General features: G+C 50.5%; 1 protein-coding gene across 24 annotated transcripts in view; it reads right to left on the bottom strand.

The window, feature by feature from the left end:
- Positions 1-5,746: 5,746 nt before the first annotated feature.
- IQSEC1 (IQ motif and Sec7 domain ArfGEF 1) overlaps positions 5,747-20,356 on the bottom strand; it is a 489,184-nt gene continuing 474,574 nt past the window's right edge. For 13 of the 24 annotated variants that reach the window (XM_074334136.1, XM_074334125.1, XM_074334147.1 and 10 more), the window contains 4 exons: positions 18,882-19,043; positions 17,835-18,011; positions 11,343-11,392; positions 5,747-10,055 (listed from right to left, as the gene is read on the bottom strand). In XM_074334136.1, coding sequence (XP_074190237.1) covers positions 9,537-10,055; positions 11,343-11,392; positions 17,835-18,011; positions 18,882-19,043 — 908 coding nt within the window. In that variant the 3' untranslated portion in view covers positions 5,747-9,536. The other 11 variants (XM_074334213.1, XM_074334223.1, XM_074334261.1 and 8 more) reach the window with 4 other exon arrangements.

Here is a 20,356-nt window from a genome sequence, read left to right as displayed (position 1 = left end):
ATTGATGGGGAAGTATTAATAAAGCCTCAAAAAGTGCCTATCTCACCTGTCCAAAAATACAACCCACAGAAGCTTGTTTACACTGCCCCTGAATATTTTAAATTGCCTAATGGACAATTTGAGGTTTGGCAAGTATTTCAGACAGCTTCTCCCATCTCATAGTTATAAATATGTTTAAGTCATGGTCTATATGTTTTCTCACTGGACTGAAGATTCCCATGGCAGACAAGCTACTGCCTCTTCTGTGGGAAACATCTTCTTAGAAAAGATTGTCCCTGCCTGGGGGCCTCTCTGGAATTCCATAGTGATCAAGGAGCCCATTTCATGGGTGCTTCATCAAGTCTGTGCTGTTTGGCCAGTTTTATAACACCTTCAGTGCGCTTACCACCCTCAGTCCTCAGGTTTAGTTGAACATACTAATGGCATTATTCAGACTCAATTGGCAAAATTTGTAAAGATGCTTCAAATATTTTTGCCAAAAACATTGCTGTTGGTCCTTTTAAATCTCACATCCACCCCCTTTGGGGCTCATAAACTCTCACATTTTAGATAATTACAGGACGCCCCATGCATTTGGCCTCTGCTTCTTTCTATCCACAGTCGATAAAGGGAGAAATACTTCAATATTGTAAAGGCCTAATTGCCTCTATTGAAGAAAACCATACTCTGGTAGAGCAATCTTTTCAGTGTGCTCCAAGGAGATAAAAAGCCTAAGCACACTCTGCAACCTGGAGGCTTTGTTTACTAGAACAGACACCTCCACAGAGACTCCTTCCCGCCTTGCTGGAAGGGCCCCTATCAGGTACTATTGATTAACACCTGTGCTGCTAAACTCCAGGGACTAGACTCCTGGATTCCCATGGCACACCTAAAGAAGGCACAAACCCTGCCTGGAACTGTACACAGTCTGGTGACCTAAAGTTAAAGCAGGTGGCATCTGAAGGAGACAGCTTTCCCAGAACCACTGGCCTGTACAACTTTTCTTATTGTTACTTCTTACTTTATTTCTCTTCCTTGGAAGGAAAATGCCCTTGTCCACATTTTCCAATCTATTGTGAAAGGGGAAACCTCTCCGGTTATTGGATCTGTCATCAAAGAGCTTCGATCTGTTTCAGACAGTAATGACCCTTATTTCACTGCCTACAGGTTTGAGCTCCTGGTTTAGAACCATCATATAGACTAAGTTTGTTGCATTATTTTAAATTTTGCTCTGTATTCTTCTTCTTATTAAACTCTGCACCTGTTGCTTGTTGAACCTGGACACAAGCTGCTTCCAATCCATCCCCCTTCCCTCCAATGTGAGATGTGACACCCAGAAGAGCTCCTTTTTCCCCCCTTCTTCTGCCTCCCCCCCCCCCCCAGTTCAAGCCATTGTTTCTCAGTCTAGTTGTGTAGGACACAGCTTCCTGGCCCCTGCTGGTATTATGAGTCTTGCGCCCCCCCCACCCCCCACCCCCCCACACCCCGGTTGAGGCAGTTGGTCTTCTTCGGTTGGTCGGCCGCTCATAGCAGCTCATGGTAGCACTCACTGGCTGCCAGCCACTCACACTGGCCATCGGCCGCTTCTGGCAGCACACAGCAGCCCACACCGACCTCCAGCTGCTCACAGCAGCCCAGCTCCAGGGAGAGCCATTGTTCACAATCTTAGCTGTAGAAGGAGCAGCTCATTGGCCCATGTGGGAATTGAACCGGCAACATCGGCATTAGGAGCACAGCCCTCCAACCACCTGAGCCACTGGCCCGAAGATCCCCTTCTTGGCATCAAGGAACAAAAGGCCACTGAAATCAGAGGTCTTGACTATTGATCAGTGATATTTTCAGAAAAAGGTGTCAATCAAAAAAAAGGGAAAGGTCAAAATTTATGACAAGAGACCTTAACCTAGACAGGAATCAGGAGGGCCTGTGGAAGGGGCTTTCACACCCTGTGTCATTGCAAAAGCCCTACAGGAAGAGCTCTGTACTTACAACAGAGCTCTATGGTTTTAACTGCCCCTCTCCTTAACTTCCTCTTCTCCTCTGTAAAAATGGGCTTCCTGCTTCTGATTGCAGAGTGTTTGCATGTGCTTACCATGGATGTACGTAGGGGATTGTAATCCTTTCTTTGTCCTGATTAAATCCTTTTTGGTGATGGAATATCTGGTTGACTTGTTTATGGTCAACAGAGGCAATGCTTCTACCAGAGGAAACAGAGTAATGATTTCACTGAATTGGAAGATGAGGCTTTCACTTGGCCATTTAGGGCTCCTTACTGCCACTGAACCAACAGAAAGCAAACAGGTTTATTTTACTGGCTGGTGACTGATCCCAATTACCAAGGGGAAATGGGGCTGCAGCTACACAACAGGGGCAAGAAGGACTATGTCTGCATCCCATGGCCAATAGCAATGGTTAATGGAAAACTACAGCGACCAAAACAAGTAGGACACTTGAAGACTCAGACCATTTAGAAATTATGGTTTGTCATTTGACCAGATAAGGAATTCTGATCAGCTTAAATTCTGCCTGAGGGCAGGGGAAAAATGAAATGCATCCTGGAAGAAGGAAGCCATAGAAATCAACTGTAGCCTCAATTACAAAAATGAGGGCAATAGTAGCTTTACACATTTTCTTTCCTTGTTATATGTGTTTGTTTGTATATGCTATGACCTTCGCTTTCCTTCTTCCCATTTTTTATTTTATATGAGTTCTTAGAGGTAACTTTACAATTTTGTCTTTAGGTGACAGAATATTCAGTAGAGCTGTGACAATTTGAGGATCACTATTATAGCTAGAACTGCTTAGACTGTGCAGCTCCTCATTCTGGGGAGACACACTTTCGCTTGTCTGAATCATAGTTGTATCTTGCTAGGTGGAAACAGAGCTGTTTCATTGAACAAAGTACAAATGTGTGTAGGAAGATGCATGTGGAAGGTGAGTGGCCAAAGTGAGTGGACAGTGGTAGTTGCTGATTTCCTCTCTCAACTTCAAACCCACTCTTCATTTCTTACTTTGCAATAATGGAGTTTGACTTCAAATGTTCTCCTTTTCCAGTTGGCAGTAGATGGCACTGAGGGGGCACTACAGAGGAAGAGGTGTACCATCCTGGTTGCACCACGCATGCATGCCTTTCTCAGTCTGCAGCTCTCTTGGTCTGCCTGAACCCTGGCAGGGGCGGTTTTCTTGTGTATGTGACTTCTGACCTTCAGTTCCTGTCAGCCAGCACTCTGGCGGGGGATTTCCTGCTTGCTAGCCTCATCCCAGTGACTGTGTGGGCCAGCTCTGGCCTGTGACAACCCGGCACACTCCACTGCCATTCAGTGGGTTGTAACCATTTCTTTTCCAACGAGATTGAGCGAGCCTGAGGACCAGAAAAACTGCCCAACCAACCGTTAGCCTTATGGAAACATTAAATTGTTGTTATTTCAAGCCAGTAAGTTTTGGGGTATCTTGTTATGCAGCAAAAGCTAACTGACACACCATTAAGTTAAAAGTCTTTTCCCCAGGGATTTGCAATGCCATTTTATTACATACTAAATTTCCACATAATCAAGTCTGTTTCAGTACTTTCCATTCAGTTCAATTGGTCTATTCACATGCCAATACCATATATTTAATTATGGAGATGTTACAGTATGCTTTAAAATCTGGTTATACCACTAACCCTAACAAATACAATAAATGAAGGTTTTCCTGAATATTTTTGTCTTTTAAAAATATGAACTTCTTAAAAATAAATTTTCTAGCTCCAGTTTTTTTTAAAGTATTGACATATTTATGTTAAATTGCATTATTAAAGAACATGGAATGTATTTCTATTTGTTTAACTCCAGCTTTTTGTTTTTCAGTGTTTTAATATTTATCTCCTGTTTGATTGTTTTTCAAGTCACTCCCGGACATTTAAAAATATATGTATTGCAATTGTGGTCTTCTTTTTCACTTTTTTGTTCTGAGTTTTAAAGAAATATGCAAAGCTATTGATCCTAAATATTAATTTTATATACGATCATCTTGCTAAGTTTCCTTATTGTTTTTATTTTTCATTGATTTCTTTAGGTTTTGTCATTTCTTGAGATATGCCATTATATCATCTGCAAATAGAAATAATTTTCATTTTCCTTTCCAATTCTTATGTCTCTAATTGTGCCTGATTGTGTTGGCTAAAACTTTCACTACAAAGTTAAACAGAAGTGAAGACGGTGGTCATTCATATCTTTTTCCTGATTTTCATAGAATACATTCACTGTTTCTCCATTAAATAAAATGCTAGGTTTTGGATGGAGGGCACATACACTTTATCATGCTACCAAAGTGTCCATTTAAGTGCCCTATGTAACAGGGATAGGTCTGGATTTTGTTGAAGGCTTTTGGCACCAGAGATGATCATGTGATTTTTCTTCTCATTGCAATTAAAATGCATTGATGGATTACCTAATATTGCACCATTCTGAAATATAGTATATTAGTTTACATTTAATGTGCCATTAGATGTTTGCTATTATTTTATTAATAATTTTGCATTGGTGGTCTATAGTTTTGTATTTATGCAAACTTTATCAGGTTTAGGAAACAATGATACAGTCACTTCATAAAAAGAATTTGGAAGTTTTCCTTCCTTTGCTGTGATCTGAAACAGTTTAAGCAGTTTTGAGAGTGTCTGGTATTGGAAGGTTTGGAAGAATTCCCCTATGAAACCATTCAGGCCTGGCAGGTTGATTAATTTTTCTATTTCTCTTGTGGGAATTTATCTGTTTAAAATTTCTCTCTTCTGGAGTAAGTTTTGGCTAATTATTGATTTCACCTAGGAGGTTCAAAGTAGCATCACTTTAAAAAATTTCCTCAGACGCATTTTGACAAGACCAGTCTGGTGTTGGTCACTGGACACCGAAAAGTAGATCACGTGCACCCTTCGCCCCCAAGGAACTCAGTCTGGTGGGGGAGACAAGCACAAAACCCAGAGAAACATCACACTGAAGCACTGGCTTAGCAGCTCACCTACACTGAGCAGCTGGTGACCTGTAGTCGTATGTTCATAGACGCAAACACTGAAGTAGAGCTAAGTATTTCAGGGAGTTTCGTAACCAGCTTCTGGCCTGGAAAAGGGGTGGCCACCCAGGTGCAGAGAACTGAGAGCATCTTTTGATCAAAACTCACTTCTTCATGAAGGGTGGGCCACAGCCAATTTAGGTCAATAAAGCTAACTTTTTTTGTTTCCCACAAATTAGATCTACCAGTTTTACTTCATTTTTTGATACATACTGAAAATTCAAGGTAGTATTCTCTGGAACTGAATTTGGTTCCAGGAAAGGAAAAATAGTCCAGTCAATCATGTTCTCACAGAACTCTTCCAATAGAATCAGAATTCACCTTTCTGGCTTTTGCACATCACGTTAACCAATGTGGGAAAACGAAAGTAATCTCTCTTCAAGCATTTGGGGCCTGGGCCACTGGGGTTTTCTCCCCGACATCATTCCCAGTTCACCTCAATACTTCACAGGATCCATCTCCTCTGACTTAATGAAAGCACTTAAGTTTGTTGAAAGTTGCTAGAAAGTGTAAGCACCTCTGACATCTTCTATCACAGCCAAAGTTGTGATATGCACCTTTACCTTAAATCTTAGATCGCATTCTCAAGTTAAAGTCAGGCCAGCGTCTTCCAGGAAAGCAAGTGCCTACAGTCCTGACAAGGAGTGAGCAATCCTGTCAGCTGGAGCTCTCTCCACGGCCAACAGGGACACTTCTGGACTTTTCAGAAAAAGTAAGAATCGGAGAATTTTAAAGGATTTATTTGATTTCTCCACATGATCACAGCTCTGGTTTTACATGAAGAGTCTGTAATTACCCACAAACAGAATGCATATTAAAACAAAGTACTCCTTTCCTCCCCAAAGTTACACAGTGGGTGCTGAGCTTCTTGTGAGCGAGGAATCCCTCGATGTCTTTGAACAGTCTGCATTCAAGACCTGATTCTAATCGTTTAAAACAACTTGAAGGCGAATGACAATTCCCAAGAGGAGATGGATACTGCACGAAACCTCAGCGACAGAACAGGGACACAAACGTGCACATGAGGTACAAGGTACGCCAAGCTGCTACTGCTGGGCCCTCTTCACCACTCCCACTTCACATTGATTCACTGTGCAACCTGTTTCCTTGATTATTGTTGTTATTTAAAATGCATACAAAATTACTCATTTTTCAGGCAGGAAAGGTGATGATATTTTACAGCGAAACTGTAAGATGCATGCTTACGTGTAGAGAGACAGCTTCATATGGAATGCTGAGTCAGTACCCAGGGTCATGTTTAAATAGCTGCTGTCTTTTCAGCTCATTTTAAAGAAAAACAAGAGGTTTCTGCTGCATGCAGTGCATGATAGGAAATAGCTCTACACTGGGGGACTGAAGACATTTTTAAGCAAGATGTGCACATCATATTAGGATGATTTTTATTTTTACATTGTTGTACAATTCATTCATAAACTTAAAAAAATACAAATACATGATTTAATTGTTGTCCCAGAAAAGATTTTTGTGATACTACCAGCTGTTGTTTCCTCTAAGGATCTCCTGCTCCTGTCAGAAATTATGTAATTGAAATAATTTGTATGACTTGAGAAACATGTCTCGTGTCCTGATATTAAGAAAGGATGACACAGACATCCTGGTGGCACTCGGCCTCCTGCCTCCTGGAGGGGAAGCAGAGGGGGCTCTGTGAACAATAGGTCCCACAGCTGTGACTCTGACAGGCTGGGATCTAGACAGAACAGCCCCATGAAAGCAATATGTGGGACACCAGTTTATCAGAAGCTTCTGCTTCCCAAGCAAGATTTGGGCAGTGTGGCTCCAGTCTTCTCAATGGAACAATGCACTTCTGAAAACATTTCCAATGATAAGTTTGTAAATAAAACACACAGAATGATGAAACCTCACTGACCTGAACCCAATACACTGTATAAAGTTGGAAACATGGGGAGAAACTGAGTTTGTTCAAGAAGCTCTCTTTCACTAGACCCGGCTCTGTGGCACCCTGACAAAACTTCAGGCACACCAATGACAATTTTGGAGGTGAGAGTTCTGAACGACCCTGGGGCATGGAGGACACAAAGGAGACAGCGCCCCTCCCACCGGCCCCCATCAGCGAATTTGTTGGTTCTTTTTGTTTGTTTTTTTTCACTAGTGATTGCCCCTTCAGAAAGGGCAATCTTGTCCAAGCACCCTGTATCTTTTCTGGAACAACCTATAGAGTTTCTAGTTGGACTCTACCATTGATACAGAAGGGAGAAGAAAAGCCGACATATTTAATATGTTATCATTTTACTTCAACTATTCGTCAACAGTAACACTGATCTATTTTGGAAATATACAATACATAGATGTGGCCTCACACGACCAACGCAGATGACACGCATTACAATTTGATTTTTCCTTGTCAGAACAACCAACATCCTTTAAACTGCACAACACAATGCCTCGGGGAACCTGGCTCTGAAGGAAAACCAAGGAATTCAGGAGTCAATGGAATGGGGAACGGGCGCCTCCCCACCAGCTGGACCTGGGCCATGAGGCACACCTGTGCTTTTTCTGTCTCTCTTTCTGAGCAGATGCCCAAGAGAGAAATGCTATACTGATGGGAAGATAACAGCAGGCAGCTTAAAGTCCGACTTCTTTTTTAAAAAGGCTAAACTCTACATTGCTGTATTTGCGCTCTGTGGAGATCAACAAAGTGCTTGGTTTGCAGATTTGCTGGTATGATGACCTCAATAATATGACAAGGGTTGGGTGGGGAGGGAAATGGACAGACCCCCGGCCAGCTGGCCAGGGTGGGCTCCCCTGTTGTCTCCGTCCTGCCACGGCTGGCCACGCCTTCCACGGAGCACGGGCCCCGCGGCCCACAGTCCTGCGTTAGCTTCTCCCTTTCTGAAAGGGCTCTCCGCCTGGGCAGGTGCCGTGGGGCAGTCCTCAGGTCTCATGGCTTAGGAACACAGCACTGGTGGCTGCAGTGGCTCGAAAGGCTGAAACTACAAAGTACAGCCCATGGGTGACTCAGGCACAGAACCGGACGCGTGCAGCGCCCGGCCCCGGGGGAGCAGATGGTGTCACCACAACATGGAAGCGACAAGAGCACAGCTGAGAGTCATGTGATGCCCCGGCAGCTAACTGGACCATGAGAGGCAGCGGGGGCTTCACTGGCGAGGGCTGGGCACTTGTCAGCTGGGGTCAGATGCGCCGCGGTGATGACACAGGGGTTGTGCTAGCACACGGCTACATGGAGTTACAATGACCACGGCTACCACGCAGAGAACACACCGGGAAGCACACACACCACCCTGCGCTGCTAGACACTAGAATCGGCCTGCAGGGCGAGAGGCTCCTGGTGGAACCACGCTCAGGGGCTGCTGTAGCTGGAAACAGGGTGAGGAAGTTATGGTGCTGGGGAGACGGGGTGAGGGTGGGTCATTGCCATGTGGAAGGTGATACGTCTGCGGTGTATGGGTGCCCCTTTCAGAGGAGTCTACATGAGTGTACGTCAAATCAGATGCATATAAAAGAAATATGGATCATGGAAATTCACAGTTTTCACAGCCGTTAAAGTGTCTATGAATCTGTGTAACCAATATTCTAAGACAACCAGTTCTTAACTAGTCATCCCGAGTTGCTACTGCACTTGACTGCATTGTACCTATTTGCTTACCTGAAATAACAGCAGTTATAATACTGATTACTTATGATAGTATTCTGTTAATAAAATACGGATTTATACAAAGCAATACTAGACTTTTTAAACAGTTAGATGCTATGTTACTTGGCACAGTAAGTAATGATTGCGTAAAGATTTGTCGGTCCTAGAGGGACTTCTCTTTTTATGAAAATATGGAAGTATCTGAATTTGTTCCTAGCATTTAGGTTTTTGGTCTACTCTCTCACACATTCATCTAAGGTACTGTCTTCTGGTTAGGTAAGCGGAGGTCCTTGTGAAGTCTATATTGCTAATTTTGTGGACTGAAACATTTGCCTTTCACACACAAATACTACCTATACAGTGTGTATATATAATATATATATATATATATATATTTATTTATTTATATTTATATATTTATATTATATAAAGTTTACTTACGTATTTTCATCAACCATATCAGGTCTACTTAATTTTTTGCCCATTGTCAAGAAAAGAGCAATAATGCAGCAAGTTTTGGGTTTTTTGTTGTGTTCTGTCTCTGGTTTTTTTGTGTCTCATTTCTTTTTCTAGGCTGGGTTTTCATAGATGCATGTACGGGCTGCGGTGGGTGGGGGACAGTTCAACATGACTGGGCCGGAGGCACCCTGTCGAGGCTGATGGTGCTGAGACCCACCCTTGGGTTGAGGTGGGTGGAGCCTGGGGTGCCAATGCTAAATTAAATCAGGAGCTTTGTTCCCTACAACACAAGCCCAAGGGCTCAGGGGGAGAGAGATGGAAACAGAAGTGCCCTGGGTCTGGTGTGAGGCTGGCCACCCCTGGCGTGCTTCTGTGTGGCGTGCACTTGTTCCCGGGAGTCTGGAACCCCCACCCAGGTTGTCTACACAATTGTGCTAATGCCGCTGGGCTTGGCCTTGCTGCTGGTGGGGGGCGGTGGGGCAAGGGGCTGCCCATGGTGGTGTGCTGTGTGGCCGATGTGGCTGGCGTGGGCCGAGGGCAGCGGTGGATGGCTGTGCGAGTGGGCCCCATAGGGTGGGTGCCCCCCATGGGGGCCGTGGTGGTACTGGTGTGCGTGCTGGACGTGCTGGGGGGGATGGTAGTGGTGATGGTGGTGGTAGGGGGGCGGGTTCTGCGGCGTGTGGCAGTACTGGGCGTGATGCGCGTGCGGAGCGCCCTCTGCAGGCCCCTGGTGGTGCAGGTGGGGTAGGCCTGGTGGGTGTGGGGGGGGCTGGGGCGGGGCTGGGGGCGGGTGCGCCTGAGGAGGGGGCTTCCCTCTCTTACTCCCAAATAAGGAGCCCAGGAGGGAGGATGAGCTAGGCATGGTCTGGTGTGGGCGAGACGCACACTCGCGTGTTGATGCGGCTCTCCGGCGCGCGTGAGGACTGCTAATGATGGACCCCTAAAAAGGAAATTCATAGAAACCAAAATTAAAAGATCTTAAAGCGCTTATGTAAGAACGATTCTTCAAAAATTGTAAAAAGTTCACCCACTGACTGCTAAGCCTTAGTGCAACTCGCTGGCCACCAAGGGCGGGCTGGGGGAGGCTGAGCTCGGAGCCGCCTCCTCTCATGCTGCCGTGGCAGGTCAGCGGGGGGGCCGGAGGGGCTGTGAGGCGTGGCCTTCCAGTGACAAAAGTGGGAGTTGGGACAGGGGAGGAGGGACCCTCCTTTCTGGTCAACTGTAGCAACAGCACAAATTTGGGCCCTCAACCTGACAAGTACCCCATCATGGTAGGTGGCCCGACCTTTCAGACCAGAACAATTTGTTTGGGGGTGTCTGTGTGCGGCACGTGCTGAGGGAAGGGGGGTGGGCTGGGGTACATGAGAGGAACCCTGCTCCTGCTGAAATCGCACCCTCAGCTCTTCTTGGGTCCTCTCACTGGGTCTGAGGCACGTGCTCTGCCTGTGTGGGTCCCAAGCCTTCTGCGAAGGTGGTGAAAGGACAGAAGCGGCTTGGGAAACCTTGTCCTGGGGGTGGGGGACTGCTTTGGAATTTCACTGCAGCTACCTACTGCAAACCAAACAAAGAAAAAGAAAAACAAAAACATCTGCAAGCTGAGGTTAAGATGTGAACAGTAATATAGAGATGGTTGGAGGATGAATGAAATCTCATGAAATCCAGTTTTTCTTTCTCTCACGGCTCTCCTCCTCCCCCCCCCCCCCAACCCCCTGAGCAAGCTCAGCAGTTCCATGGTGCCCTGACTGCAGACACACAGCAATCGAAACTCCAGGAAGAAAGCAATGGGGATGGCAGATCACGGAAATCAGAGACTGGCAAAACCCCGACAGCAAGGGTAGAGGGTGTGTGGGTGCTCAGTGGCCTTCCTCCTGCTCAGGAGCAGTGCTGGGGAGCAGGAATCCGGTGGGAAGTGCCTGGAAGCAGGGGATATGTTAGCCATGCTCAGGGACCACAAAGGATGGGTTAAGTGGGAACTAAAACACCAATCCAGAACCACCCCACCATTCCAGTCCAAACAAGCGGTGAGAGGCACAGCAGGTTCTAGGCAGAGGGGAAGCTGGCATGCACTGATCTGCAGCAGGCGGCGGGTGGGGGCGGGGGCCTGTCTGCACCTCTGTGCAGTAAGGGGAAGGAAGAGCAAAACAAAAAAAAGAAGACCACAGATGTAAACCAAGGATCAGGAAGGCAACACACGACAGTTGGCTGGACGCAGGTGCTTCCTACTTACTTCCACATTGCTCTCTAGCGATCCCGCACTGCTGCGACGCCCTCGCTTCCCTGCCCAGAACATGCAATACCAGAGGTTAGACGCGGACATGGCCGGGCAGTGTCGCCGCCACCACCACCAGGCTCAGGTATGGGGCCCATGGGCTGCATGTGAGGGTAGGAGCAGGGGGAAGCTGGTGGCAAGGCAGTAACGAGTTAAAAAAAAATGGGGTTTTTAAAAAACAGAAAAATAATCTTTTCAGCCAGCCCCAACTTTATACCCCTTCTCCTGGGCCAGCAGTCTGCGGGGAGGGGCCTCCTGGCAGCTGAAGCAGGTACGTAAATGGGGCCCAAAGCCCCACGCTCAAATTGGCCTCAGCTGTTGACAGGGAACATGGTGAAGACAGCTTCTTCAACAGCTGAAAACAAACACAATGTGGTCCTGCATGGGCCTTACTACCAGTGGATGCAGATATGTATGGTACTCGTCTGCATACGTACATATATACATACACATCTGCCCCTCCAGGCAGGGCGGGACTAATTGTTAGGAGAAAACTAAGCTTCCAATCCTTTTTTTTCTCGGTAGATTAAAGGTGCTGGTGCCTCTGGGGCTGAGTATTTGGTTTGTGCAGCGCCCTGGCCAGAGGCGAGAGACAGGAGTCCTATTTCACCTCTGTGGGCAGCCCATCACCCCCAATACCAGAAGCATTCCCTCAGTTCCCACTGCTGATGCCTTTTTATGTCCCCAGCGCATGGCACATGGTAGGCACTCAGTATGTGGCGTCTTCCTCTTGGGTCTGGATGCCCAGCTGGAGGACTTCCCTGGATTCCTGTAGGACACGCCGGCCGGCGGGAACGATGGTGCTCAGGCTTAGGAATCCGGCCTTCGCCTGGTGTCTGGGAGTGCAGATGGGACGGGGGCACAGAGAAGAGGCCTCCCATTTGACATTCCCTAGGCTTCCACCCATGCAGCCCTGGCCATGAGCTGAGCACCATGCTGGGCTTTCAGTCAAGTCCACAACAATGCAGGGCAGGTGTCCCTCCGTCCATGCCAAGGAGGAGACAGGCTCTGGCCCATAGCCTGACCAGCTCAATGCCCGCAGGGTTCACCTCCAGGTCTGCCGTGCATCGCTGAACCTGGAAATCTTGGCCATGCTGCCTTCTGAGCTGGACTGGGTCGCGCCAGGAGCCTGTAAGACGGGAGGTATTGCCCTGTGCCTCTCTGTGGCTCACACTGGGTGGACTGGGTGTGCTTGTGGGTCCTTTGGCCTCATGGTGGCACCTGAGCTTCCTGGGCCATGCCCAGGACAGAGCCTTGGTCCTAGGCAGACGATGGTGGACAGGGGAGGTCCAGTCCCTTTGCCCTTCCTGCTGATCCCCACGCCCCGCCCCAGACTGAGTTCCAGCTGGAAGCCTGAGGTCCACAGAAAGCCTTGTAGTCTCCGGCATGTGTGAGGGGGTCCACACAATGCATAAGGATAAGAGCATTTTCCACCAGGCACTGGGGACCAGGGAGAACTAGGTGGGACCTGGCCCTTATTCCCAGCCAGAAGACAGACGACAGTCACATTGCCTCATCTTTCAGCTGGTGTGAGAAGAGGGGCTGACCTTTCCTTTCTTCCTTCTGTCCCAACACAGTGCCCCAGGGACTTGGAGAAGAATTAGAGTCTGGCCTCCCAGAAGGAGGCTCTTTGGCTGGGTAGGTGACCCTATGTAGCACTCCTTCAACTCTACGTCAGTGTCTGTATCTGTGAAATGGGCACAGATGCCCACACAGATGAATGTTTGCTGCCTATGGCCAGTCTAGGAGGGGAGCCCATGCCGCCCCTCCTAGGCTGGCCATAGGCAACAAACACTCAGGATATTGTGGCATTGTGTGGAGACGATGAGGTCAGATCCCTGTTGTCTTTGGGAATTTAAATCCGTTTTCTGGGCCCTCAAAGGGGCCAGACTGAAAACCAGGGACAGAGCAAAGATAGCCCTCCCTACCTGTGCCCAGCAATACTTCCAGCTGGTCTGCTTCTTCCAGTGAGACTGGGGACAGGAGTGGAGTTAGGTTGGGGGCTTCATATAATGCTGACTTGGAGCTGAATAAGGGCTTCTTTCTCCTCCTCTTCCTGCCCAGCATGGGCCAAGACTTAGGAGAGCTTCAGCTTGACTGTCTCCGAATGATGTTGTTTCTCAGAATTCGTCTTTTCCACTTCTCAGATCAGCATGAGACATGGGCTGTCCCTATAGGAGCCCTCTGCATTGCAGCCTCAGAGCCCCTCTCACAGGCAGACCCACAGACACCGCCCACTACGGACCCCTGTCCCAGTGTGCATACACGCACATGCGTGCAGACTGTCTAGTAACAGAAGCAAAGCACGCCTGAACCACGTGGCTTGTGACCACGCACTCACACTACCCGTCACTTGCACTGTTCCCAGGTATGTTTCCCTTCTCTCTGGACGCTATCTAGCCTCAGTGAGTCCCACCCTAGCCAGCACCTGTCCTAGAGCCAGATCAGCCCCTGCCAGCCCAGCCACAGCTGGGATCAGAAATCATGTCTGGAAGGGGCTCCTAGCATGGTACTTCAGAGCCTCCCCTACCTCTGAGTCAGGACAGGATGCAGTCAGGGTTCTCTGCCAGAGGTTTTGCCCTGTGACCCTTGGCAGTGCAGGAGGGCAAGCAGGTACACCTGCTCAGTGACAGCAGTCACATGCCAGGCCCTGCTCTAAAGCTTGGCATGCATCGACTCTCTCACAGAGATCCTTGGAAGGAAGTACCAGTTCCTACCTTGCAGCTGGGGAAACTGAGGCCCAGAGGTATGACTTGGCCAGAACCTGACTGCTAATAGCAGCAGGCAGAGGGGAAGAAGACCTTCTCAGGGTAACTCTGGAATCAGTATGCTGTGTGTCTTCCACTGGGCTCTGCTTGGGTAGCCATCCCAAGCGCACCCCTGAGCATGGCCCATGTCCCAGGAGAAGCAGCCACTTTGTGCACAGAGGGCCCATCTCAGGGCAGCACGTGCTGCTTTGGAAACTGGCTACCAGGAGCCGCTAAGGCTCCCCAGACAGGGCTGCCCTGATGCAGGACATGGCAGGTCTCCAGCTCTGTTCCCAGGGTGATGATGGTACAGGCAGATCCTGTGGCTCCTGGGGGGCGTCCCCATGGGGCTGGCATTTGCAGTTCAGCCAGGGAGAAGCGGGGTCCTTGCTCTATGTCCATGGTCCCTGCCAGGCCTTGATTTCAGGCCTGCAGAACTCTGGTGCCCCTGACAAGAGCACAGGGCCCCGGCTGCAAAAAGACCATGTGGAGAGACCTGGGGTGAGGCCTCCCAGCTCAGAGCTAGGGAGGAGCCCAGGCCCCTTCCTCTACCTCTCAGAATGTCAACGGCTCCTGGAGGCGGCTGCTGCCAGGCTTCCTCCTAGGCCAGAAAACTGTGCCTGTCTCTTGGGTCCATGTCCCTGGTGTGTTTTCTCCTGGATGGATATGCGAGTGCAGTTCTGGAGCAGCTGCTCTGGGAGTGCTGACTTGCTAAGCACCGAGCAGTGGCTTTTTGGAGGGGAGAGGCTGCCGGAGACCTTGCCTCTTCGCAACAGGCCATCTTGGTGAAGGCCACGGGGTGGGAGTGGTGCTGCCTCTGCGGAGCTTCGCCCAGACCTCGTCCAGAGCACGGAATCTTGCATCACTGGACACTAAGCCCAGCATCTTGTGGAAGGCCACTGGCATTGGCCTGTCTCCCTCTGGAAGCCGAAGGTGGCCTGTCTCCCCTGTCTGAGGCGTTGGTGGCTGCCAGAACTCCAACAACCACCTCATCTCACCCTCCAACCTTCCTAGGGGCTTTCTTTCCTGGGGAGTCTTTTCAGTGTGGCTTTGGTCCGAGAGGACACAATCCCTAGAGGCCTTCTCAGCTCAGAATCCTCAAATGACAGTGGCAATAGTAACAATCAATGGAAATCAGCCAAACCTCGGAGCTCCACCTGGGCATGTGGCTGTATGATCCCTAAGTTCTGGCAGAGAATGGACAGCTGAGGTCCTGACCTTTGGGCCCGGAGTGAGTGTGTCTGGGCATGCTCAGAGCCTCCGTTTCAACGAAGCTACTGCTTTCCCCGAAAATAAGACCTAGCCAGACAGTCAGCTCTAATGCGTCTTTTGGAGCAAAAATTAAGATAAGACCGGGTATTTATATTACATTGTATTATATTATATTATGTTATACTATATTATATCATACTATGTTATAGTATAGTACAGTATAGTATATTAGACCTGGTGTGGGGACACAGCCCCAGAGGGTAGTTTACAGGCTCTCGGCCTCACGTGGAAAGGTGCTGGCTCGGGTGGTGGACGGCCGTTGGCTGCGGCTGATTGGCCGTCGGCTGTGGCTGGTTAGCCGATTGGCCGCTGGTATAACTGCTGCGGCTACAGAGGAGAGCCGAGGACTGCCGAGGACTGCCGAGGAGAGCCGAGCAGAGCCGAGGAGCCGAGGAGAGCCGAAGAGAGCGGAAGAGAGGAGAGGAATAGAGTCGAGGAGAGTGGAGGAGAGTCGTCGATCGGTTGGCGGAAAGGCGGACGGCAGGTCGCGCGTCCGGTGGGCCCAGCCTCCAGTGAGAATATAGTGGTATGACTCCCCTACTTATGGCTCTGTGGGTGTTCCTTTTTGGCCTCACCATATCCTGCGTTCTTGTGTGGGGAGCGGGAGCAGAGACCCCGCAGGCCTCCCCGCACGACAAATGGCGCAGCGAGCAGGGTCTCCTGCATGACACCTGGTCTTATATTACAGTAAAATAAGACCGGGTCTTAATTTTTGCTCCAAAAGACCCATTAGAGGTGATTGTCCGGCTAGGTCTTATTTTCGGGGAAAGATGGTGCGTGAGGGGGCTGGACAGGGTCCCGGCCCTCCAGGGAATAGAGAGGCCAGAGCCTACCCCACTGCACAAACTCAAACATAGGCCCCAGGCCACCAGCCTGCAGAGGCCCAAGACAGTTACATTTAGCTGAGTTTAACAAGCCACAGGGAAAACCAGTGGTTTTCAACTAGGGATGATTTTGACCCCAGAGGACACCTGGCAATTTCTGGAGACGTCACTGACTGTCACGACCTCGGGGGAGAGGCCAGGGACGCTGCCACACCTGCACAGGACAGTCCCCACAGCAAGGAATTAGTAAGCACAGAATGTCACAGTGCTGGGGTGAGCCCCTGGGTAACCCTCATGCTGGCAATGGATTTCTGATTTTCACTATGGAGAGAAAAAAAAATGACAAGACAAAAGCAAAAGCAAAAATCCAACTCGAAAGAAAAAGAAAAAACAATCTGGAAAATGAATAAGCCAGACAAAGGGAGGCAGAGCTGCTGGCAAGGCAGGTATGAGATGGGGTCGGGAGCAGGCTCTCTTAGGGGGGCCCAGAGCTGGCTACTTGGTGATGCATGAGGCAGGGTGGGGTGGGCGAGCCCTTAGGAGGGAGGGGGCCGCTGGACCCCTGGAGAAGACGAGGCTGATCTTGGCCTGATGGGGTCTTCCCCAACCACTCAGGGGCCCCTGGGGCCAGGACACCTCGGGTTTCCAGCAGGCAGAGCCCAGGGTCCCGGGAACCCACAGTTCTGGGCACAACCCCTGTGCAACCACACCCTGCAACCCCCACTCTACTGCAACCCCTGCGGCTCCTCCCGGGAGAAGCTGACCAGCTAAACACAGCCAGTGGGGACTATGGGGCTGCCAGGGTGCACCCCCTCCCTCTACAGCTCCTCTGACAGATCCAGCAGGCAAAGCGGGTGGAGCATCACTCACGGGCAGCCAGTGGGCTCTGCTTGCACCTGCCTCCTTTACCTGCCGCAGCCCACAGGACCAGTATGGGTGAGGGCTGCCAGCAGAAGCTCCCTGCTCTGATGCTCCAGGCACACCCTGTCCGCCCTGGGAAACCTGGAAGGCTCGAGTGGTGCTGCTTGCTTGGGCATTAAGAAGCTGGCAGCAAATTAAACACACACAGAAAACAAAGAACAACAACAGTCACAGTTTCTGCCAGGGCTTTCCCCTGACTCCCAGGGCCAGCTGTGGCTGCCACTTCTGGGCTGAACGGAGGTCCGGGTTTCCCAGGAAGGAGAACGCAACACCAGGGCCAGCAGGAGAGGGTTTCCAGACAGTTTAGAGGGTTTTCCTCTGTTTCATTCATCAGCATATGACATGGGTGCGGAGCACAGAGCCCGGGGACACACCCATCAGTGGGTCTGCCTCACTCTGAGAGCAGTTTTCAGAAAGTCAATAAAAGAACAAATAAAAGCCCTAGAAGAAGAAAGGGGGAATCAGGGTGGCCTCCCTGCTGTTCTGCCTTTGACAGTTCAGTCCTGTTTTCTTTAGCCTTTTGGGGGTGTCCTCTCTCTGTAAGCTGCTGTGAGTTAGGGAAGGTCATGGGAAACCCCATGGTGCTCTCCGAGCCCTCCACCGCAGTGCCTTCCCCACGGCTGGATTGCCAGGGCTGAGTCCTGCATGCACCAGGCTGGGAAGGTGTACCTAGGCCCAGCTCTTACCTGCTTCTGAGAGGTCCCTCAGCGAGCTGCTGAGGGCACTGCGCTTGAGACCCTCGCTGCTGGCGTAGCTATCGTCCAGGCAGGCCCGGCTCAGCGTCCCGTTGCCCGACTCCTTTTTGAGATTGGAGGACTGGGATATGCTGGGACGCACGACACCCTTCTGCTTCTCGAGTTCCGCTGAAACAGAGGGGTGAGGGCTCAGTGAAATGAGTGTGGCCTGGAAGGCAGTGGGGGAGAGGCAGGGCCAGGACACCTGCAGGAGGAAATGCAGAGAACCATCTCCCTCTGTTCAAGGTTGGCACTGTACCAAGTCTCCATCTGCCTGGAATGAGGAAAAGACAAGGGGCAGGATTCTTTTAGGAGAGAGAAGACAAAAGGGAGCCAAAACGAGACTCCACGAGGGAAGTTGGAGAGATCAGAGTGCCTTATGATCTGCCTGAATGACAGTCATCTTCCAGGCTCGAGGGTCAGAATTGCATGGGTCTGGAGATGAGCAAGGGTAACGGACCTTGTGTGGGGGGGTCAGAGGTAGGGACACCTGAGGCGCCAGGGAGTGAGGCTTGGAGCCAGGAGAAGCGGGGGTTATAATCGGGTCTACCAGAACCCAAGTGATGGGCTGGGCTCTGATCTCCTCAATCTGTTGGGCCCTGACTCGGAAGATGAATAAATAACACCCGCACTGAAGCACAACGAGCTCAGCACCAGGACTCTGCATTCTCTTGTCGCGTGGGGTGACCAGGGGCTGGGGGCCGTTCCCAGGGCATGCAGCCTGGTCCCACAGGCAGAACGGGTCTGGGCCTCTGAAGCCCTGGCTCTCACCAGGAGGCCTCTGTCATCCCCCTCTCCCTGCCCCCCCGTGCCACCTTCTGTGGCCGGGGTGTGTGGGGCTGCCAGTCACATGGCTATGGGAAGGTCAGAAAAGACCAAGAATCTCATTGCTGTGGGCTCAGAGAGTTCCTGCCACCACACAGGAGCCAACACCTGTGCCCAGTGAGCCCTGACAGATGCCAGGGCTGTGGGCGCTCCCCCCCCAGGCCTGCAGCTCACACTCTATTCGGTGCTTCTCCATCTCCTGCACCTCCGCGATGGACTCTCGCAGGTCATCGGTGAATTTCTTCCGGTCTTGAGGATTGGGAGCATTAAAGTTTATTAACACTTTTATGTCTGCTCCAGGGACCGCAGATGTGAGCCGGATGCCATTGGGGTAGTCTGCAAAGGAGAAGGGAGCACCCATGGGCCTCTGCACTCTCTGCCGTCTCCCCTCTGGTCAAGACACTACGAGTAAGTCTGAATTCAGGATGGGGTGAAATGGTCGGAGGCCAGGCTGTCAGCAGGGTCTGACGGGGAGGAGAGGCTTCTGCAGAGCAGCCACCAGACACTCTCCATCTGCCGGCTTGTGTCCCGGTTGTTCCCTATGAAGCTCAGGAGCAGATCTGGCTGATCTGAGGGGAGCCAGGGCCCTCATTCTTCTCCAGCCTGAAGGTCATGGAGCCCGGACCCCTCACTTCCAGGCACATGCCCACTCTGCTGGGGCTTGAAATAGTGGCCAGGTGCTGCCTCCAGGGGACGTCAGAGGCAGCACCCAGGGCTCGGTGCATTGTCTTACCCAGCCACCTCCGGTCACTCTGAGAACAGACTTAGCTCTGCTCCCTCCTGAATGGCCGCCAGACCCTCAGCAACCTTGGTGCACTGTGGGCGCCCCAACCCAACACACCATGCTGAATGCAGTGAGTTTCTGCTCGGACCTGTCTGATGCCACCTCTGAGCTCAAGGGGTCTCTAGGGCTTTGGTTCCCTTAGTGGGAATCGAGCATCTGGGTGTTTGGAGAATGTTGGCCTAAATACCAAACCCACCTTTGACATAGGTCAAGGCTGGGAACTCAAATGCCTAGAAGGCTGAGCTGCTCTCCTGAATGCAGGTGGGGCTGTGGGCAGCCGAGAGTGCTGGGGGAGGGGCGTGCAGCTCAGGACCCTGCCCCACTGAGGGACGCAAGCCTTTTCATTTTCCAAGAGAAGCCAGAAACATCTGAGTTTTAATGTGAGGATTTAAATATCAGCTCAACAAACCTAAGAAAGTATACAAACAAAATATAACATCACTGAGCCAGACTGACCCAGGAGTTGGCAATGTGAGACCCCTGGCGTGAAGGCATGGCCAGGTCAGCTCTCATCAGCATCTGTGCCCAGTACTGAGGGCCAAGCCCTGGGAATCTAAAATGAATCCAGAAAGGCCTCTGTCTGGAGATTTAGTCTGGTCAGGCTCCTGCTGGGAGCCTCACTGCCACAACCACCCCTTGCAAGAGGGGGCCTGCTGGTTTGGACAGTGAGAGGTGGCACCAACCTCCCTGGTGTTGCCTGGTAGAAACCAAGGCAAGGCAGGCCTTCTGGCCTGGGGTGGGGCAGCAGGGCAGGAGAGGGCATCCTGGGCTCCTTGTGGGTACGTGAGAAAGGAGAGATCACGGCACGTGCTGGTCCTGTTTAGCACAGAGAAGGTATACTGAGCCTTAAATCTAGGCCCTCAAC

The sequence above is a fragment of the Rhinolophus sinicus genome, linkage group LG01 (genome assembly GCF_036562045.2).
Source record: "Rhinolophus sinicus isolate RSC01 linkage group LG01, ASM3656204v1, whole genome shotgun sequence".
NCBI lineage: Eukaryota > Metazoa > Chordata > Mammalia > Chiroptera > Rhinolophidae > Rhinolophus > Rhinolophus sinicus.
Note: the sequence above shows the minus strand (reverse complement) of the source record. Positions and strands in the feature narration are given on the sequence as shown.